This window comes from Cibotium barometz, chromosome 10 (assembly GCF_041138505.1).
Source record: "Cibotium barometz isolate CiBa-2024 chromosome 10, ASM4113850v1, whole genome shotgun sequence".
Lineage (NCBI taxonomy): Eukaryota > Viridiplantae > Streptophyta > Polypodiopsida > Cyatheales > Cibotiaceae > Cibotium > Cibotium barometz.
The window spans coordinates 58,019,652-58,040,679 of NC_141055.1; the positions used below are offsets into that span (position 1 = coordinate 58,019,652).

Sequence of the window (21,028 nt, forward strand, 5' to 3'; positions counted from 1 at the left end):
TCTCTTCTTCTCTGTGTATGTCTCCCACATGAAACCCTAACTCACTCCATCAATTGGTATCAGAGCCTTGGCAAACAGAACTGTAGAGACTTGCTGAGCACTTGCCTCTCGCTTTCAATAAACACTTTCATTGGTACTTGCTAGTCGTATTGGACCTGCTATACGCCAACTACTCGCATGGCTACACTGCTTGATTGCTTCAGAACGCTGTCCAAGCCCAATACCGGTTGGTGCGCAGCAACCTTTGTAGGGCAACACGCAGTCTGTGGAGAGTGCAGCAGATGCTACGCAGGCAGCTGAGGCGGGCGACAGCAGCTGCACAAGTCATTGGTCATCATCGCCACGAACGAGGCGTAGCAAGGCGTTGGGCATTAGACGCCTGACCACAAGGCGTAAAACCAACAGGCGGCGCTCAGCTGGAGGAGTCGGGCGTCGTGCGGGAGAGGCTCCGTGTCACTGTTTCTACCGGCGCCTGTTTGTCGTGCACGGGCAAGGTCGTGGCGGGCTCTGTGGACCAGGACGGGCAGTCCTTCTTGGACGATTACCAGCAGGCGGCCGCCCGGCAAGAATAGGGCATTTCTCGCCCAGCCTCCTCGGCCACATCCAGTATGTAAGTGTCGCCCGGCACATCCAACACCAACTTGTACGCCTGCATCTGCCCGACTACAAAGGTTTGATGCAGCCCGACGTCACCTGCATGAATACAGCTGCCGAGCGCCTCCTTGGCCTGCCTGTTGCAGAGTCACTCTCCCCAAGTATCGCTGCAATAGTACAACAGTAGTATACAGCAGCAGCAGCAGCATCAATACAGCAAATTCGACGCCCACCTGCACGATCAAGATACTGTACCTGCAATTGCAACAAAAATCAACTGATTTCAAAGGTATTTGCTTCAATTTTTTTTGGGGATTTGCAATTGAGCAGGTACAATCATCAATTGAGCAGGTATAGGTGCCAAATTGCTCAGATTTTGAGCAAAATTGGCAAAATTGGGTGACATTGGTCACATTCCGGGTCAATTTGCAGGAAATTGGATGTCAAAATTTGGGGCTTTTGATGTAATTGTGCCATTGGGCATTCATACATGCTGTATGATGTGAGCAATCTCACATTCGGGCCAAAATTGCAGGAAATTGGAGTGCAGATCAAAGGGCTTTTGTGCCGATTGGGTTGATTTGCATGCAGGCACTGGCATTTGATGCTTTGGGCAATGTGTTGATGCCTGTCAAGCACTCAATGTGCCTGTAAATCAAGGGGCTTTTATGTATTGGATGTATATGTGGCCAGGGGGAAGCATTGTGAAGACTCTGGATGTATATGTGGCCAGGGGGAAGCATTGTGAAGACTCTGGATGCCTTCATGTGCGTTACTGTACCATGTATGATCAGAAATTGATCTTGAATCAAGGGGCTTTTGCTCAATTTCTGTCCGGGACTGTTGTATGCAATGGTGAGGATTGTCAAGGTCTGATTTTCACTCATTTGGACAGCCAGGAGAGCATTTATTGCTACTGTACTTGCTGGTACAGATTTGGTACAACTTTGTACAAGTTTTGGCATGGCTGTACATTGATTTGAGTGAGGAAAAGGCTCATTTTCAGCTGCTGTACTTGCCGGTACAGATTTGGTACATCATTGGTGAGCACTTGGTACTGTTGTATAGTACTTTGGAAGGGGAACAGAGCACATCTAAAGTGCTGTCATAAATCTGCAGCAACCAGATTTTGGTGATTTTATCACATACAGTGGGAGTAGAGTTGCATTTGTGCTTCCGCAGTGGGAGATAAACTTTGGGAGAACAAACGTGAGCACTTTGTGTGCTTTGGTGCAGTGTTTGCACATCTTGCAGGGAGTCAGGCATTGACTGTGTCAAAGGTTGCATATTGCTATGGCAACCACAGGTGAGAGCTCTTCATTGCTTCACATCAAGAAGCTTGAAGGCTCACATAATTATGACATTTGGCAAACCCAGTGCTTTTACTTTACTTTTCAGCATACGTGAAGAGAAGACAGCTTGGGGAATGTGGCAAAGATTGCAGGACTTGTATGCCCAGCAAAGTGCCTCAAGCAAAGTGTATTGGTTGAAGAAACTCATAGGTCTTCAAATGAAGGAAGGGGCGTCTATGACAGCCCATCTAAATGAGTTTAATGGTGTTGTCCGCCAGGTCATCAATCAAAAGTTGGCAATGGACGATGAGTTCAAAGCCACCTTTCTCTTATGCACTTTGCCAGAGAGTTGGGACACATTCAGGACAGCCACTAGCAATTCAAATGCTATGCTGTCATATGCAGATGTGGAGGGTGCTCTCCTTCAAGAGGAGATGAACAGAAAGAACAACTCTGTTGGAAAGTCCAATGCAATGAATGCACGTGGAAGATCCCAACAAAGGGGTAAAAGCCAAGAACGGGGAAGAAGCAAGTCCCGCTCCAAAAAGGACTTGGAATGCCATTATTGTGGCAAGAAGGGACATATCAAAAAGCAATGCTACAAATGGAAGAATGATCAAAAGGAAAAGGGCAAAGGAAAGGACAAAGACAAAGATGAAGCCAAAGATGCAAAGCCAAAGAGCAAAAGTGGAGTCAAGATTGAAGAAGTCAATGTGTCACATGCAGGTGACAATGAGGATGAAGTCCTATTCACGTCTTCACTTGATGCCCATTCACTTCTTGCAGGAGATGGTCATGGTATGCACTCATGGATCATTGATTCAGGTGCCTCCTTTCATGTCACAAGTTGCAGAGACTTGTTTGTCAGGTATACTGCTGGCAATGAAGGAGCAGTTTATTTGGGTGACAACCATGCATGCAAGATTCTTGGCAGAGGTGATGTGAGGCTTGTGTTTTCAGATGGCTCACAGCTTATGCTCCATGATGTCAGGCATGTGTCTGAGATCAAGAAGAACCTGCTTTCTACTGGACAGCTTGATGATGCTGATTATGTTACCACATTTGGTCGTGGAAAGTGGAAGATTAGTAAGGGCTCACTGGTTGTTGCCAGAGGCTCTAAGGTGGACACTCTTTACTTCATGCATGCAGGTGTTTGTCACCATGCTAATGTAAATGCAACTGAGCTGCCGGAAATCTCTATGTGGCATAGCCGGTTGGGACACATGAGTGTCAAAGGAATGGAGCAATTGTCTCGTTTTGGTTACTTGCCTTCTCTAAAGTTCTCAAGTTTTCTGTTTTGTGAGCATTGTATATATGGCAGGCAACTCCAGTGCCCCCACAAGAAAGCTCTTGGACAGAAAGATGCTCAGTTAGAGCTTGTGCATACAGATGTATGTGAGATGCCTCAGCTTTCTTTGGGAGGGGCAAAATATATTGTCTTTTATTGATGATGCCACACGCAAGGTGTGGGTTTATCCTCTTCGTTTGAAGAGTGATACATTCTCAGTGTTTAAGAAGTTTGTTGCTCATGTTGAATATCAAATTGGTAAAACACTGAAGGCTTTGCGTTCCGACAATGGTGGAGAGTATATGTCCAAACAACTTCAGGACTTTTGTGATGCTAAAGGCATCAAGAGAGAGCTCTCTACTCCTTATGATCCTCCACAAAACGGGACAGCAGAGAGGATGAATAGGACCATTCAGGAGAAGGTCCGTTCTATGTTGTCACATGCTGCGTTACCTCGTGGTTTTTGGGCTGAAGCTGTTATGACAGCCGTTCATCTTATAAACAAGTCACCTAACATGAGGCTTGGTGGGAAAGTGCCAGAGGAAGTATGGACAGGGAAGCCTCCGTCCTACAAGCACTTGAGAGTGTTTGGTTGTGTTGCGTACGTGCACATACGCAGGGAAATGCGCACCAAACTTGATGCTAAGTCTCACAAATGCATATTCCTAGGATATGGTGACAGAGGTGAAATGGGGTATGGACTTTGGGATCCAGTGAATAGAAAGATTATACGCAGCAATGATGTCATTTTTGATGAAACATGCATGTATAAGGAGCTTGCAAGGCAACAGGAGCCTGGCAGAGTCATCTTTGATGATGATGGGCATCATGGACAACAACCAAGGGCTGTAAATCAGCCATTACAGCAGCAAAACCAGCCCTTAAATGGTGCTGGAAATGGTCCAAATGGACAGCCAGAGATGGCAGAAGATATCCCAATGGATATCCCACAATTAGAGGAGATACCGGGCATGATATTTCAACCTTATGGCATGGAACATGAGCCACCAATAGGTGATATGCAGGCTGGACAGCAACCTGCAAATGATGGTCATTGGGTACGGAGGTCCACAAGACCCTCCAGAGCCCCTGATAGGTTTGTTCCAGGGGTTGACTACTTGATGCTCACTGACTGTGGGGAGCCCTCATGTTATAAGGAGGCTTTACAGAGGGCAGACAAGGCTCTTTGGGAGCGTGCTATGAAGTCAGAGATGGATTCTCTGCACACAAATGGAACATGGAAGTTGGTGCATTTGCCTACAGGCAAGAAGGTTTTGCCATGCAAGTGGGTTTACAGGCTCAAAGTTGCACCTGATGCAAAGCCAAGATACAAAGCCAGGTTAGTGGCTAAGGGCTTCAAGCAGGAATATGGTGTGGACTTTGATGAGATCTTCTCTCCAGTGGTCAAAATGACCACACTTAGAGCTGTATTAGCTTTGGTTGCTCATGATGATCTGGATTTGATTCAGATGGATGTGAAGACTGCTTTTCTTCACGGTGATCTCCATGAGGAGATATATATGCAACAGCCAGAGGATTATGCAGTGAATGGAAAGGAGAAGCTTGTATGCAAACTGAAAAAGAGTCTTTATGGGCTCAAACAGGCACCAAGGGAATGGTATCATAAATTTGATACATTCATGAAATCCCAGAATTTCAGGAGAAGTGACATAGATCACTGCTTATACACCAAGAAAGCTTTGGATGGCAGTCTATTGATCCTCATCTTGTATGTTGATGGCATGTTGATTGCCGGGAAATCTCGTAAAGAGATGGATGCCTTGAAGAAGAGGCTGCATCAAACCTTTGATATGAAGGATTTGGGTGATGCAAATGACATTTTGGGTATGCGGATACTTCGGGACAGAAATCAGCATGTGTTGTATTTGTCTCAGAAGGAATACATTGGCAAAGTTTTGCAGAGGTTCAATATGGATGGGGGGGAAGAAGACTAGTACTCCTTTGCCTCCATATGTGAAACTCAGTGCTATGGACAGCCCACAGTCGGATAGTGACAGGGCTGATATGGCCAAGATTTCGTATGCTTCAGCTTGTGGCAGTCTCATGTATGCCATGGTTGCTACCAGGCCGGACATTGCAACCCTGGCAAGAAGCATTGGAAAGCAGTGAAAGGTATCATGAGATACCTGAAGGGCACACAGGATATGTGCATATGCTTTGGCAAACAGGATGCATTAGTGCATGGTTACACGGATTCGGATTATGCCGGTCATCCAGATAACTGGAAGTCTACTACCGGTTATGTGTTTACATTCACAGGAGGTACTGTGTCATGGATATCCAAGATGCAGAAGTGCACTGCCTTATCTACTACAGAGGCCGAGTATATTGCAGCTACAGAGGCTTGCAAGGAGGCATTATGGCTATCTCGGTTAGTGGTTGATTTGGGTTATACAGGGGATATTCCATTGTTGCATTGTGACAGTCAGAGTGCCATCCAGTTGGCAAAGAACCCTGTCTTTCATGCAAAGACGAAGCATGTGGATGTGAAGTATCACTTCATCAGAGAGGTGATAGAGAACAAGCAAATTCAGCTTGTTAAGATTCATACGGATGACAACCCGGCTGATCTGTTGACAAAGAGTTTGCCTCCAGAGCGATTTGCTCATTGCAGACACTTGATGGGCATTGGATGAGGCCAGTTTCAGCCTTGATATGGCCTTGTATATTATCATGTACATGCTGATTTTTCTTTTCCTTCATTTAAGGGCACTTTGCCTTTAAGTGGGAGGTTGTTGGGGTAAAGGCATTATGCCCACCCTTATAGTGTGTACAAGCCCATAAGTTATAGTACATAGTACACTTAGTACTTTTAATGTACTAAGTGCACTATGTGTACTAGTGCAAATATACATGTGTGATAGGGGAGTCACACACTCACACTTGATGAGTTGACTTATCCCCACATGTCTCTCTCTCTCTCTCTCTCTCTCTCTTCTTCTCTGTGTATGTCTCCCATATGAAACCCTAACTCACTCCATCACTCAGCATTCTACTCGTCTTTGATTACCAGTGGCAGGCTCAGCACCATCATGTGGGAGGAGCTTGTGCCCATGGTCTTGGACCAGGAGGAAAGATTCTCAAACCCTCCACAGGGCGGAGGTTTGGAGGCCTTAACTTGCCGATGGTCGAAAGGCCGTAACAAGGGCAAAGGGAAGGCTTCATCGGAGAAGTATTCTGAGAAGAAGTCCGACTCAGACCGCGAGAAACTAAAGGCAGAGAGGACCTGTAATGATTGTGGTGAGAAAGGCCACTTATTGGAGGCAGTGTCCTAAGCGGAACACCGAGAAGGGTGAAGAATCCTCGGCAACAATCGTGAAGACTCCAGCATTTGTGCACCTGGAGGTGATGGGCACCGATGTTTCATTTTTTTCGGGCAGGGAGGAGGTTGGAGGACTTGCCGCTATGGATACTCGGGAGTGGATTCTAGACAGTGGTTCTTCCAGGCACATGACTCCTTCCCGTTCAGATTTACAAGATCTCTGCAGGTATTCTGGTTACATTCTTACTGGGGATACATCCACTATCCCAGTTCACAGTGAGGGCAGGTTGGAGATAGTTCCCTATGGCAGAGGGGGGAAGCATTCCTCCTAGGTGTTGTATGTTCCCACACTTGGTTTTCATCTGTTGTCAGTGCATCAGGTTTGCAAGATTGGCGTACGGGTGGAGTTTGATGAACATTTTGTTGCTCTTCGGGACAAGGCAACAGGCCAAGTAGTTTGGGAAGGCGGAGTGGAGAATGGACTTTACAAACTTTCAGCACTCTCTCTTCCAGGTCCTCAGTTTTGTGATGAGTGGTAGTTTGGTAATGGCCACTTAAGTGTGGATAGGTTGCAGGTGCAGGCTTTCTGGGACCAAATGGAGGATAGCTTGCCAGTTGATGGCAGCAGTTGGCAGGAACTTTCCAGTACAGATGTTGGTAGTTCTGGTGTTCGTCAGTCGGAGGAAACTTTACAGGTAACTTATGCTCTGATGTCTTGTAGTATTCGGGACAAAGAAACTCATGTAGATGAGGAAGTTCTTTCCACGGGGACCTATTGGAAAGCCAGGCAGGTGGCAATTGATTACTTGCAGAAGGAGGTGGATGTTGCACATTCTCCGGGCTTTGTGGTTCCGGATTCTGAGGGGGTTGGTTACAGGTTTCCGAAGGCCTTGAGTGGTCTTCAGCAGGTTTCCAGGACTTGGCATCCCACCGTAACAGGTGTTGATCCTTGTGAGCAGTATGATGCCTCTTTGACTCGGAAGGAGAATGGTTCATTGATTTGGTTGATGGATACCAGATTGGACGGGAGCTTCCTGATGAGGCTGTTGAGCTCATGGTTGCAGATGACTCTTTGGGAGGCAGGATTGCGTATCTTGTGGTTTCTGCAGCATGCGAAGGATCTTGGTCTCTTTTACACAGGAGGGGGATTGATGGATGGAGTTCGACTCCACGGTTGGAGTGACTCAGATTGGGGAGGAGATCCAGACATGAGGAGATCTACTTCAGGCTTGGGAGCTGTTTTATGGAGCAGAAAGAGGCAGTCATCTATTGCCTTGTCGTCGACAGAGGCAGAGTACTGGGTTGCTTGTGGTGCTGCTTGCGAGGTGGTGAAGTTGCAGAGGTTACTTGGCAGGATTGGGTTTCCACTGGTGGAATCCTTGGTCATCCAGAGGCACTTTGTTCGTGAAAAGATCGTTGCTGATGACATCTTGCTAGAGTTTTGTTAGACGGAGAACAGTGCGGTAGACCTCTTCACGAAGTCGCTATCTCAGGCGTTGCTCCGGCCGCACTCCAGCTCCCTGGGGATGGTTTCATAGCCAGGAGTTGAGAGGGGGTGTTAGAAGTCATCTCCTGTCTATACCTATTTACCAGGGCCTCTGTTGTGGGTGTGCCCGCTCTTTCAGGTGTTTTCTCATTTTTCCTCACTCCCCGTATTTTCCTTCCAATTTTCCTATTTTTCTGTGGATTGGGTGGTAGTCCTGTGGTGGCAAGAGGTCTTTAGTTGTTGGCCGACTGCAGCAGTGTTCCTACTGGAGGTAGCCGACTGTCATGTGCATCCCGCACTTGGATGCCACGTACACATTTCTGTACAGAAGGTGCAGGACCAGGGATGGTGAACTGGTCCCATGTGAGCCCAGTCCGGGACGAGTCAGCCAGGGATCCATCTCAGATGTCCGAGGTCAGGTGTGCATTGTCCTGCACAGGAGTCTAAGGTCAGGTGTGCACTGTCCTGCACATGAAACAGTGCCAGTCCGCGCTGTGAGTCTCCCTCTAGAATGATGTCAGTGGTTCTGTGTATCTGGTATGGTACCGGATGCCAGATCACTGAGTAGATTATGTTTAGGACAAGGGGCAGGGTCCCTGTGACGAGGATCTGGTATCTGGGATACGAAAGGAGAGGGCGGAGGAGATGGAAAACGCGACGCTGGAGAGCGAGAACGCTCCTCCAGAGCCAAGATCCGCGCCTTCTGCTCATCCAACTTGGCTGTCTGGTTTGCGATTGCTCCCATCATCTGCTGGAACATGTCTGTGACACTCAAGCCTGGTGCCCTAGCTGGGCTGCCTAGTGCACTCTGGTCCCATGGTTCTGGTTCCCTCTCGTCGCCGAAGCTCGCCATAGCGGGAAGCAATTCCTTTCCGGAACGCAATCTGACCATCCACTATCTGTGTGGGAGACTTCCGGAGGCTAAAAACCAACCGTCCTTCGAGGGACAGGAGTCACTCCGAAAGGGGTAGTCCACCGGCATCTAAGAACCAACCACACGAGCGAGAAAAATTTTCTGGTTTTCTTTGCTGAATCTTTGTCCTTGAAGTAGGCTCTGATACCACTGTAATATGCGGAAGCTTCGGAGAAGGATCGGTACTTCAAAACTCAGAAATCAGCACTCTTTTCGCGACGGAATTAACGTACAAACTGAAAGGAGATGTGCAGAAAATAGAGAGAGAAGAGGAAGATGGAGAGGACACAATATTGGGTCCCAATTACCCTCTGTAGGGCCCCCACCACAGACAGTGTATTTGCTTTATTAGAATGATGTAAATCTGAAAACAAATACAGAAAACTTGACCTTTTCTTGGCTGGAAAATCCTGCCCTTGACCTTCAGAAGTCCACCCCTTTGCTTGGCAATCTCCTTGGCTTGACTGGCCCTTGATTGGCTTGAGCACTTGGTGAAAACTGAGATGAATGATGGGATTATGGCCTCCACTATTTATACTCCTCCTCAGGAGCAGTCGGCCAGCTGAAAAACAGGCTATGTCCCACGACTGGTGGAAATTCAGCAATAAATGCTGAATTAAATCTCAAAAAATACTGCCTTTTTTTCCTAACAGGCTGAAAGTGATGCGCCTGCTTCTGATTGGCTGGACACCACTTTTGTCCACAATCCCAAGGCTGGGCCGCCTGTATGGGCTGCCCCATACATGCCCTACAGCCATCTAAAGGCTGTATGCTCCTGAAAATAGCCTTATCTTTGCCCTAGGGCTGTCCCACAGCCCTTCCATGGCTGGTGGGTCCAGCCTGGGCCTTCCTGGCCCTCATGGGGATGGTTTCACACCATTCCCATGCCCATACTAAGCTCCGGGGTAGCCCTATGGGCTGGTAGCCGCAGCCAAGTGTCACGTGCATCCCGCACTTGGATGCCACGTGGACATTCTGTACAGAAGGTGCAGGACCTGGGATGGTGAACTGGTCCCATGTGAGCCCAGTCCGGGACGAGTCAGCCAGGGATCCATCTCAGTCGTCCGAGGTCAGGTGTGCATCGTCCTGCACATGAGTCCAAGGTCAGGTGTGCATTGTCCTGCACATGAAGCAGTGCCAGTCCGCGCTGTGAGTCTCCCTCTGGAATGATGTCAGATGTGCTGAGTATCTAGTTTGCAACTGGATGCCAGACATCTGTAGGCATGTAGTTTGCATGTAGAGATGGAGCCAGCCCATAGGGCTACCCCAGTGGGTATTTGCATGTGCATACTTAGATGGGCATGGGGGAGGTGTAGAACCACCCCCAAGGGGCCAGGAGGGCCCAAGACTTTGCCCACCAGCCAAGGCAAGGGCTGGAGGGGCAGTCGGCCAGCTCCAGAGCCTCTGGACAGGCAGCCGACAGAGGTTTAAACCCTAAGACAGCAGGCGGCCAGGTGTGGGGGGCAGTCCCACACCTCTGCGTTGAATGCCCAGCAGCCAGGGTGCTGTCCCAGGGTCATGCGCAGGCTGGACAGGGGCTAAACCAGTGAGAAAACACTTTATTAAAGTGTGAACTCATTTATTTATTATATCTCAGTCGTGGGACTTCATAAAACCAGCCGACTGGATGCTATGAAGGGTATAAAAGCCCAGCCCATAATCCCATTATCTCATCTCACAATTCACCAAGAGCTCCAAGCATTCAAGGGCCAGGACAGCCAAGGGTTTGCTAAAGCAAAGGGGTGAAGGACTGAAGGTCAAGGGCAGGTTTTCCAGCCAAGAAAAGGTCAAGTACTTTGTATTTGTTTCAGTTTTACATCATTCTAATAAAGCAAATACACCATCCGTGGTGGGGGCCCTACAGAGGGTAATTGGGACCCAATACTGTGTCCTTCTCCATCTCCCCCCTTCTCTCTCTATTTTTCTGCACATCGTCTTTCAATTGTGCGTTAATTCCGTCGCGAAAAGAGTGCTGTTTTCTGAGTTTTGAAGTACCGATCCTTCTCCGAAGCTTCCGCATATTACACCAAGCTCCTTGCTTGAGTTGCAGATGCGTGCATTGGAGATTCGACAACGAGAAGACAACGCCATGCGACGCGTGGAACACAAGCGTTACCTCAGAGCTTTGGACGCCAAATTGACACCAGCGGCGCCCTCGAATCATTTTCCCGAGAAAATAAATTTCAGTAAGTATAATGGTAAACTCGATCCCACAACTCTTTATTCATGGTTACATCAATTTGAAGCTTACTTTGCCGCAGTTAGGAAAACAGATACTGACAAAGTGATCTTAGCTAGTTGGTACTTGGAAGGTGAGGCCATTCCTTGGTGGACTCAGTGGGCTCATGCCCACACCAGAGCAGGTATGGCAGCTTATGGGTGGGACGAATTCGTCCGCGACCTTAAGCAGCGGTTTCTACCGCCCCACTACCTTGAGCGACTCGAAGACGAGTTCAGGGGAGCGCGTCAGAACGCGCAACCAGTCCTTCAGTTTGCCAATAAAATTTCGACCTTGTGTCTGCAATTAGGTTTATCTGATACGGACAAGAAAGGGCAGTTTTTGTATGGCCTGGACACGCAAATCCAATGGGAGGTGCGTATGTTTAGGCCAGCCACCTTTGAGGACGCACTCTCGCTTGCACAGAGTGCAGAAATGAAACACAATGGTGGCAAGCCCAAGACTTCCCAGCCGGCTTCTCCCAGGGCTAACACCTCGGGGGGCAAAAGCCAGAACCAGACGGGGTCTGCCCCAGGACAGAGCCCGAGAGCCTCTGGCTCCAAGAACTCGAACAATGCGTCTAAGCTTACTCCAAACCAGAAAGCGGAGGCAAGCAAGACAGGTGGCAAGTTGAGTGCTGAGGAGCTTTCTCAGTACAAGGAGGAGGGTAGATGTTTCTTTTGTCATACAAAAGGACATACTTCTCGGGATTGTTCGAAGAAGCCTCCAAAGGCCACCACCGCCTCCACAGCTTCCGTGGTGAGCAGAGCTCCCACACAGACCCCAGCGACTAACCCTAGTTCTTCAACCCCCGGTGCTTCAGTTGGAGCAATTTTTAGCCGGGAGCTCGAAGATAAGCAGAAGGGCGCCCATGACCAGGAGTATGAGCGCAACGAATTGCTCAAGTCCTTTGGCTACATAGGTGGTGAGAGAGTCGTCGTCTTGTTTGACAGCGGCGGCAGCACGGAGGATGTGGTCACGGAACAGGCCGCTAGGCGTGCCCGTTTCGAGCTGACTCTGGTGGACAAACAGATTGAGGGTTTTAGCACAGGTATGACAATGAGCGTCAAGTATGAAGCTCTAGGTGCTAAGTTAGTGATTCAGGGCATAGAGTTTGTGCATGACTTTATGGTTGCCCCTCTTGTAGGAGCAGACATAATTTTGGGTATCCAGTGGTTTCATCCTGATGTCAAGTGGGACAAGCACACGTTCCAGATCGATCAGAATGTGTCAAACACCCCGGTGACCATTAAGTGTGAGCCATGTATTCCAAACTTTCCGCTCATAAGCCACTTGCAGGCTAAGCGAGCAGTCAGGAAAGGCGCACAGTGTGCGATGATTGACATCCAGACAGCCCAGACGGTGGCCAGTGCTTCCGAGAAGTACTCGGTTCTCCATGAAAAGTTCCAGAAGATTTTTCTTCGGGACAGTCTCCCTCCCCAGCTCCCCCCGTCCAGACCGGAGGATCACAGGATTGATCTCCTCCCAGGCTCAGAACCCCCGAGCAAGTTTCCGTATCGAGGGTGTGTGAGTGGGTGTGTAAATATCTGAGCTGGAGTGGGCTGAATGCCGCAACAAGTGGGTAGGGGTTCCTCTCAACACGTCCCCTCCCAAAAAAAATCATCTAGCTGGCCTATCATCTTGCTATAGGGGACCATAAAATAGGGAGATCACCCCTATGTGGCCCATTTTGGGCTCTTTCACATGCCATGCTTCTAGAGGGGCCTTTAATGCCTCGATGCAGTCACTCTAGGGATGACCCTGGCTGGAAATAGCTCTCAAATCAGGCCCCTAACCTTTTATTCTGAAATCTGCTCAGAACCAGTGTTCCACCGCTTGCTTCCTCTTTCATGCACTGCTCCTGTTCTTCCCAGCTTTTCCTAATCATAGGTTATTGCATCCAGTCAATGAATTCTCCCATCAGGGGCATGCTCTTAGATTACCTATAAGCATCCTTAAACCTTGCAGTCAATCCAATCTCTGTCACTTTTTTTTCTCCTTGAGTAGATACTTCTCTAGTAGCAACTTGAGTGCCCACCCGTAGGCAGCTTGGTCTCCTCCCCAGAGACGGTACAATTACACTGCAATCGGCTCAGATGCTGCCAAGGAGCCTAGAGCTTGGGACCTTCCCCTTCCCGGTCACAAACCCACGCTGCTAGGCTACACACCCATTGGCTCACTCTCTCTCCCTTAATCACAAATGGCCACACTCCTAATCACCCTTGTATTGCCCATTGAAATGACACATGCATCCAGACTAAGGATGATGCATGTGACATTCTCAAGGGACATTTATTAAACATAATCACAAAACCAATGTTGAATCAAGATTGTTAGAATGTTCATACAGATTGTATGTTGCGATCTTCGTCATCAAAAAACAGCATGGAGTTGAAAGGTATGCTTGTTTTCATTTGAATATTTTTGAAGTGCTCGGTCTTATGAGTCCAACTTGGAAATATCTCCTGCACCATGCAAAATACAATTTTAACCACATCACATAAGATTGACTCTAATAAGGAGTTAAGATTGCTTAAATTCCTAGCTTGAAAAGGACACAAGGGCACCATAACTGACTTGTGAGCAGCACATAGATGAGCTTATCTAAGGAAAGCTTGATATATGTCTCTAAGCATCTAGAAAAATAGATCTCTTTAGATCCAAAAAGTAATGTAGTACTATACAGACTCATTACCATCTTTTAGGTGACCGAGGTAGCCTGTTTATGATATCAACCTTAGTGTGTATTTATCTCCACCAAATAGAAAGGGAATGCCCTTTCCCATGCCTTATAGTTTGCCTCCCTGCCAGTGATTCCAAGGGCCCCTCCTCAAACTTACAATATGGTATAGATATTAGTGAAGATCGAACAAGGGGGGATATCGGACTAATACACCAACATTCAGATAGGGATGCAGACCCCACTATCATCATGGCTATATTCCATAATGATATATATCTTACTGACTATACAACCATGTATACTTATGCCTTGCATCCAATGGTCCTTAGCTTATGATCCTGGTGTAGAGTGCTCATGAACTCCACCATACTGGATGACAAGGAGGAAATCTTGGAACTCTTTATGCCACCTAACCTCCCCTCCACACTACCCAATTTTAAAACAATAATTAGCAATTTTGCCTGGTTTCAGAAATAAGCACTACTTGCCATCTCACAGATAGCTCTGGGTCTTGCACTATACGATCCCATTAGACTAAAGAGTTCAGCCACTTGGAAAATGGAAACAGCAGGTTTAGGATATGCAGTTTCCACATATATGGCATACATGACAAAAGGGCATACATGGCATGCATGACAGATTGCATGCACAAAAGAAAACGTGTGCCAAATGCAGATTTGTGCTGGACAAGATGCATGCATGATAGCTGGTCCAAAGAGCTTCAGAACCACAATGCTCATCCATGCTAACGTTCATAATAACAGGTGAAGAAGGATAGCATGTATGACAGATGAAGAAAGATAGTACTTATGACAACTGGTAAACTGGTAACCTTTTTAAAATTGATCCATACAAGAAAAGATGTGCACAGCCTCCATGTGAGTATGCATTTATTGGAAGGTGTACATTGGTGCATACACTGGTGCAAGTGGATGTAGGCTGTGGTCAGTTCACCGGCCCATAGGCCACATACATGACAGCTGAGGCATACAAATGGCGATTTATTGGTAGGTGTATATGGGTGCATACACTGCTACAGGCGGATATAGGCTAAGAGGGGAGCTCACCAGCCCAAGTGCCACATATATGAGGCATACAGCTCGCAAAAATGGCATGCATGGCAAATGGCATACATGGAACATAATAGATGTATACTCTGGAAAAGCCGCAGATGGCAGATTGCATACTATATAACATACAGATGTATGCTACATGCAAATATATGCTAATGTAGAGCAGTTATGTGATGATCCACGTAAGTGATGGTGGCCAGTCCACAAAGCTTGATGATGACAGGATTTTTGGCATATGGTAAAACTGGCTACAAACAAAGATTGTAGATAAAAACCCATGACAGAACATACCATGTCCACAAAGAAAGATGTAAGGCCAAGCTTGTTGAGGTAGACTCTGGCTATGTCCGGGGTGGGGGTCCGGGAGGCGAGGGCCATTTTCACTTCCTTCTCTTTGAGGGCGTTAAGGATGCCCCTCGCCTTGGGGTACAGGCGAGGGCTGTCGCTCTTGGAGCGGCATTCACTGGAGAGGTTAAAAAAGAGCATATAAATTCATAAGCATATATGATGAAGGCAAGACACGGCGCGCGTGTGTGCGCACCCACACAGAAGCTCGCTCTCTCTCTCTCTCTCTCTCAGAATTACGCATACCAGTAGAAGGGCCACAGGGTGTAATCTAGGTCGAAAACAACGAGGCGAGGGAGAAGGGTTGCAGCACTCAGCACGCCCAGCGCTTCTGCCTTCACATCGTCGTCTGTCATCCTTTCGTTCGCGTCTACAGATTTTTCGCCTTTCCGTGCTTGCCAGCTTAGTCAACGAAATCACATATTTTTTTAGTGTGTTTATTCACTCTTAACACATCAAATAATTTTTTTTAAGGGTGCACGTGTTTAATTTTTGGTGAAAAAGCTTAGGCATAGTAAGGTTTGGAACCTTACTGATAGCCTTAGTGTAAGGTAAATTTAAAATTTTAATTATAAGTAATACAAAAATTACAACACACTAAGAATTAAAGAAATTTACAACATATTGAAAATCAAAGAAATAGTAGTGCTGCAGCGAGAGTTACATAAATTGTGTTTCGTTGACTTATTCTCCAAGAAAATATTACTCAAAAAGTGAATGGAATTTTCAAATACACAAGGATTATCGAGAAGAAACGACTTTCACTGTACTGGATTTATACATGCGATAAAGCAAGACAAGTGTCTACATAGAACAAAAGGCACAATCCACAATCACACCAAATGTAGGGAAAGCTCGAGGAAACATGCTTCTTCCTCATTAAGGCCAATGAATTTACTGACTTCAGGTGATAGTGGCACGAAGTCATCTCCATCGACAATCACTTTTTTGAGTTTTTGTGTTCTCTCCCAAACAGAAAGGTATCATGTATTGTAGTCTTGTTGTGCATGGATTTCCTGATCATCATCGTCAATAATGATAGAATGGGCATGACTCTCCAACTCTGTAGTATGGTTATCATGTATTGTAGTCTTGTTGTGCATGGATTTCCTGATCATCATCGTCAATAATGATAGAATGGGCATGACTCTCCAACTCTGTAGTATGGTTATCATGTAGATTTTCATGATTACTTGCTCTATCACCGTCTTCATTTCTATCATCTTCATGTTCTTCTCTGTTGGATTGTGCATATATTGGATTGAAGTATCTCATAGCGCGAGTATCTGCGAAGAAGATTTCTTCTATGTCTATGCATTGGGTAAGGTGAGGAAGCTTCATGACTTTCCAAATTGTAGAAGGTCTTATCCTACTCATGTAAGATCCGTCTTTGGAATTATCCATGACGTTAGGGTAATATTTTCCTATGTGGACCATTTTTAGGAGAGTGCTCCGGAGTGAAGCACCAAGCTTGTTAGCTATGTAATTATCCATGAATACATAAGCCCACTCAAACAGATTAACGGGCGAGAAGCACACTTTGTTCTTCAAATCAGCCTGTCCATAAAGAGCATGCAGTTGACGTCCTCTCGTTATCTCTTCACTAGAGATGTTATGTGAGAAGAACTTAAAATGTGGCTTATGCAAGCAGTACCCTATCATACCTTCAAATGTAGGCATTTTTATTTGCCTTAGACCTCTACACATCACTAAATCACCCTCTGGTTTGAAGAAGTCCCAGCCCAAATATCGTTTGACGGCTTTGCCAATACTTATAAGCAACGGAGCCATAAGAGTCACCACCATCTGAAAGTGTAAATGGTTCAGAGTACCTCTTTTCTCCAATGCAAATAAACCCTTCAAGCACTCCATTCTTATAAACTTTTCCAATGGTTTCCAGCATGACAGATTGATGTCTCCATTTTCGATGGCTATTGTTACCAACACTTCAAATAGCTTCATCTTCTTCTCTGGCGGGAAGCCATGTATCTTGTGCACAGAGGGCTCCGAGTCCGCATTCTTCTCATTTATCATCATAGGTATTTTACATTTCCTATCTCGTTGTGTGGATCCTGCACAACAAGAATGCGTAGAACGAAACGAGTCATCAAACAATGTGAAACCCTCCACGACAAATTGCATGAAAGAAGTAAGTTGCAGCACCAAATACAAACTAGAGGACCGAGCTTTCTCCTTCACTACATGTAGATTGTGCACTGTAGAAGGCTCTTCGAGTGGAGTCACAACACAACACAACACTCAATCAACTTGTGCTTTGGGCACAATGGAGGTCAATGGCTCCTATGGATTAAGTTGCGCTCTTAGTACACTGGACGTCAATGGATTAGCCTCATGAGACAAAGGAAGGAGGAGGGACGGTAGTTAATTTTCATGAGGTTGCTAATATCATGGAGTGGTTTCCTCCTAGGAGCCATAATAGGCAGGAGTAATAGACGTCAGATAACAAAGACATAAAATAATAGACATGAGATGAGGAAGACATCGTGAACTCTCATTAAATAAGCAAGACACAACACATAAAAAGATAGTTATGGCGAAAGACAAAACAAACTAATAATAACAAGACAAGTGAAGCAATCCAAGTGAATTTCTGTTTCAAAAAATTCACATTTGCTTTTCTTTGCAAATAGTTTGTGCTTTCGCAATAACTCGAACACTAGACATAAATGCTCTATGTGTTCTTTCTATGTCTTACTGTACACAAGAATATCATCTAGGAAAACTACTACGAATTTTCCCAGGTATGGACGTAAAATGCTGTCCATCAACATCATAAATGTCGCTGGAGCATTGGTTAGCCCAAATGGCATAACCAAAAATTCAAAATGCCCGAAAGGGGTTCTAAATGCTGTCTTCGCAACATCTTCTTGTTTAATTCTAACCTGATGATACCCTAATCTCAGGTCTACTTTTGTGAAGTATCTTGATCCATAGAGTTGATCAAAGAACTCATCCATGCGTGGCATCGGATACTTGTTCTTAATCGTTATCTGATTAAGAGCCCTATAGTCTATGCACATCCGCATAGATCCGTCTTTCTTCTTTACCAGAAGAATAGGCGATACCCACGGACTTGAACTAGGCCGAATGAAGCCTTTGTTCAAATATTCCGTCAATTGTTTTTCCACCTCCTGTGCCTCGGAGTGGCTTAATCTATAAGCAGGTTTGCTTATAGGTTTTGATCTTGGCATAACTTCGATGCCATGGTCTACTTCTCTAGATGGTGGTAAGCCATCTGGTAAATCATCAGGAAAAACATCCTGAAATTCCTCTAATAAATTCATTAAAGTATCTACGTACTTTTTCTTTAATGTCTCTTTCACCTTGGATTTTTTCTTGTTTGAATCGCATGCATGCCAAACAGGGTTTTCAAACAGTGGGTCTCATCCAAGGCTATTTTGTTTTCCTTGTTTGTCTACGCAAACATCATTTACAGTTTCATCTACAAAAACAGAATTTAAAAGAGGGTAACAAGCATATACCTCTGCTATCTGGTCTCTGCGGACCGCTGTGCACAGCTCCATGGAGGAAATAAGTGGTGTGGCGGGAACAGTAGTACAGTCGCCCTGTAGGGTAATTACTCTACCTCCATGCTCAAAACATAGCGTATTATGTAGGTAATTCCGAGCTAGACTAGGGCCCAAGCCATACAGCTACTTCTTGCCTAGATATACGTATGCTCTGGCTAAGTGCATGACCTAAAAGTCAAGCGGAGTCTCGTAGTCCTGCATAGATAATGGGACCCCCAATACTACGGTATTCTATACCGTTTTGTCATACCTGTTGGCTAGGCCAACAGTATATTCATGATCGCTCCGGGTCTCAGTCAACCCCAATTTCTTGACTAGCGAGTAGTTCAAGAAGTTGTGGCTAGCTCCATCATCGATAAAAACTTTGACTCTACGGCCACCTATGGTGCCATACATGCGCACCATGTCATGCGGACCTACAGTAGGCTGCCACATCGCTGGTGTCACTGAACAAGCATGATGCTTATCACAATGACACATAGTCACCTCTCTGAACTCTGCGAAACTGAGAGAGAGTCTCTGCACTGTATGCAATTGCCTCGAGGATTTACCATCTTTTTTGGGCTCGTTGTTGCCACTCGTGCTGGCTTTAGGCTTTGGACACTCAGCCTTCGTGTGCCCTACATCATTGCAATTAAAGCAGTGATTTTCCTTTCGCGCTTTAATATACTGCTCTTTCTTTTGGATTTCGATGTCTCTTTTCTTCTTGGATGGTCGCGGTTTTTTAGACCAATGACCACCGTGTCCTTCCTGGTCTGTCATATCCCCTTGTTTATCACTGCGGAACCCTTTTCTTTTAAGACCTGACCTCCTCTTTTCACTACCCTCGGCCCTGCTCGAACCACCACGTGCACTACGGCGCTTGATGTCATCGAATATCTACGCATACTTAATTGCCTCTGCTAAGTCTTTAGGCTGTAAGGGCTCTACGTACTCAAGGTAATCATCTTTGAGGCCTCTTTTAAAGCCTCGCAATGTCTGGAATGCATCGATCCCCTTTAGCTTGAGTACTATCTCCCTATAGTCTGAGATGTATTGAGTCAGGGATTTGTTCTCCATCGAGCACTTGTCCCATAACTCCCAGCTTCTCTCCGCCTCATTGACAAGCAAAAACTCTTTTCCAAACATCGTTTCAAACTCCGTCCAATTGGCAGGACGAGTTGTCAAACTCATCCACCACTTGTACGCTTTGCCGGTTAATGAGAGGCTAGCCTCTATGGGCTGTATCCGACTAGGTTGCTGTCGTAGCGCGTGCAAATCTGACCACTTCGCTAGAAACATATTGACCGTGTCTTTGTTTCTCTCCTTCTCCTCGCCACCAAAACTAGGCGGCTTTAAGTCTTTTAATAACGAAGAAGCTGTCTCTACGGACGGCCCCACAGGCGCATCGGCCTGTACTCCTACAACCACTGACGAGATTACGCTCACCCGTGCCGCAGGAGTTCGTCTATCACCACGAGGAGTCGGAGTACTAGACGAGGCGGCTGTCAGTGTATCTAATCGTGTGGAGATGCTCTGTAGCATCGTGACTAAGTCAGCCTGGACTTTACCCATATTGTTCAGTTTGGCATTAAGATATTTAAAAAGTCCACTAGAGAGCTCCGTCTCTATCAGGACGTCGGCAGGGTCCAATAGGTCATAATCATCGTCGTCATACTCCAAGAGGTCCTCCTCGGTCCCCTCGGTGACGTCGGTGTTCATGTCATCTGGCTCATCGGCCAGAAAGGGGTCATCTGATGCAGCCGCCCGCTGCGGGCTCGTTGTCTCCTAAGGCGGGGTCAACAGATGAGGAGGGTGCTGGCGGATCACGCGTGATCGACGAGCGCACTCCGGACCGAACAACGGTCGGGCGTATACGGCCTGACAATTCGGTCGGGGTCAAACCCATGACCGAGGACAAGAGACCTGAAAACCCTAGATAGAAGGCGGTGGGGACACACTACGCCTAGCAGATATCTTTAATTCTTGCACAAAAAACAATGCGAGAACTCAGAAATTACAAAAAAAAACGCTAATAAATGAGCAGTGATGGAGAGAGAATAGTCACCCCCCTTATGGTCGCCTGCGACTGTCGTCGACTGTCGATTTGTGTTGCGCTGCGAGTCTCTACAAGTGTCGCTACTCCGGGATGCTCCTATCCGAGAGAAAAGTGCCTGCAACTCATAAAAAAAATAATTTCCTCGGAATCCTGTGCCTGAATTACCTAGGATTATCCCTTTACCTCCGGGATTATCCCTCCACTGCCAGGAGAGAGATGTTCATTTTTTTAAAATAAAAAATAAAAAATAAAAAAATAAGCTGG

At 46.4% G+C, this 21,028-nt stretch overlaps 1 protein-coding gene across 3 annotated transcripts in view; it reads right to left on the bottom strand.

The window, feature by feature from the left end:
* The window catches only part of LOC147635100 (Haloacid dehalogenase-like hydrolase (HAD) superfamily protein), a 37,949-nt gene extending 22,369 nt beyond the window's left edge, over positions 1–15,580 (bottom strand). For 2 of the 3 annotated variants that reach the window (XM_086804390.1, XM_086804389.1), the window contains exons 1-3: positions 15,422–15,580; positions 15,122–15,293; positions 13,423–13,539 (exon numbers count right to left, since the gene is read on the bottom strand). In XM_086804390.1, coding sequence (XP_086660516.1) covers positions 13,423–13,539; positions 15,122–15,293; positions 15,422–15,531 — 399 coding nt within the window. In that variant the 5' untranslated portion in view covers positions 15,532–15,580. The remainder of the gene's footprint in view (positions 1–13,422; positions 13,540–15,121; positions 15,294–15,421) is intronic. The other variant, XM_086804391.1, reaches the window with a different exon arrangement.
* Positions 15,581–21,028: the final 5,448 nt, after the last annotated feature.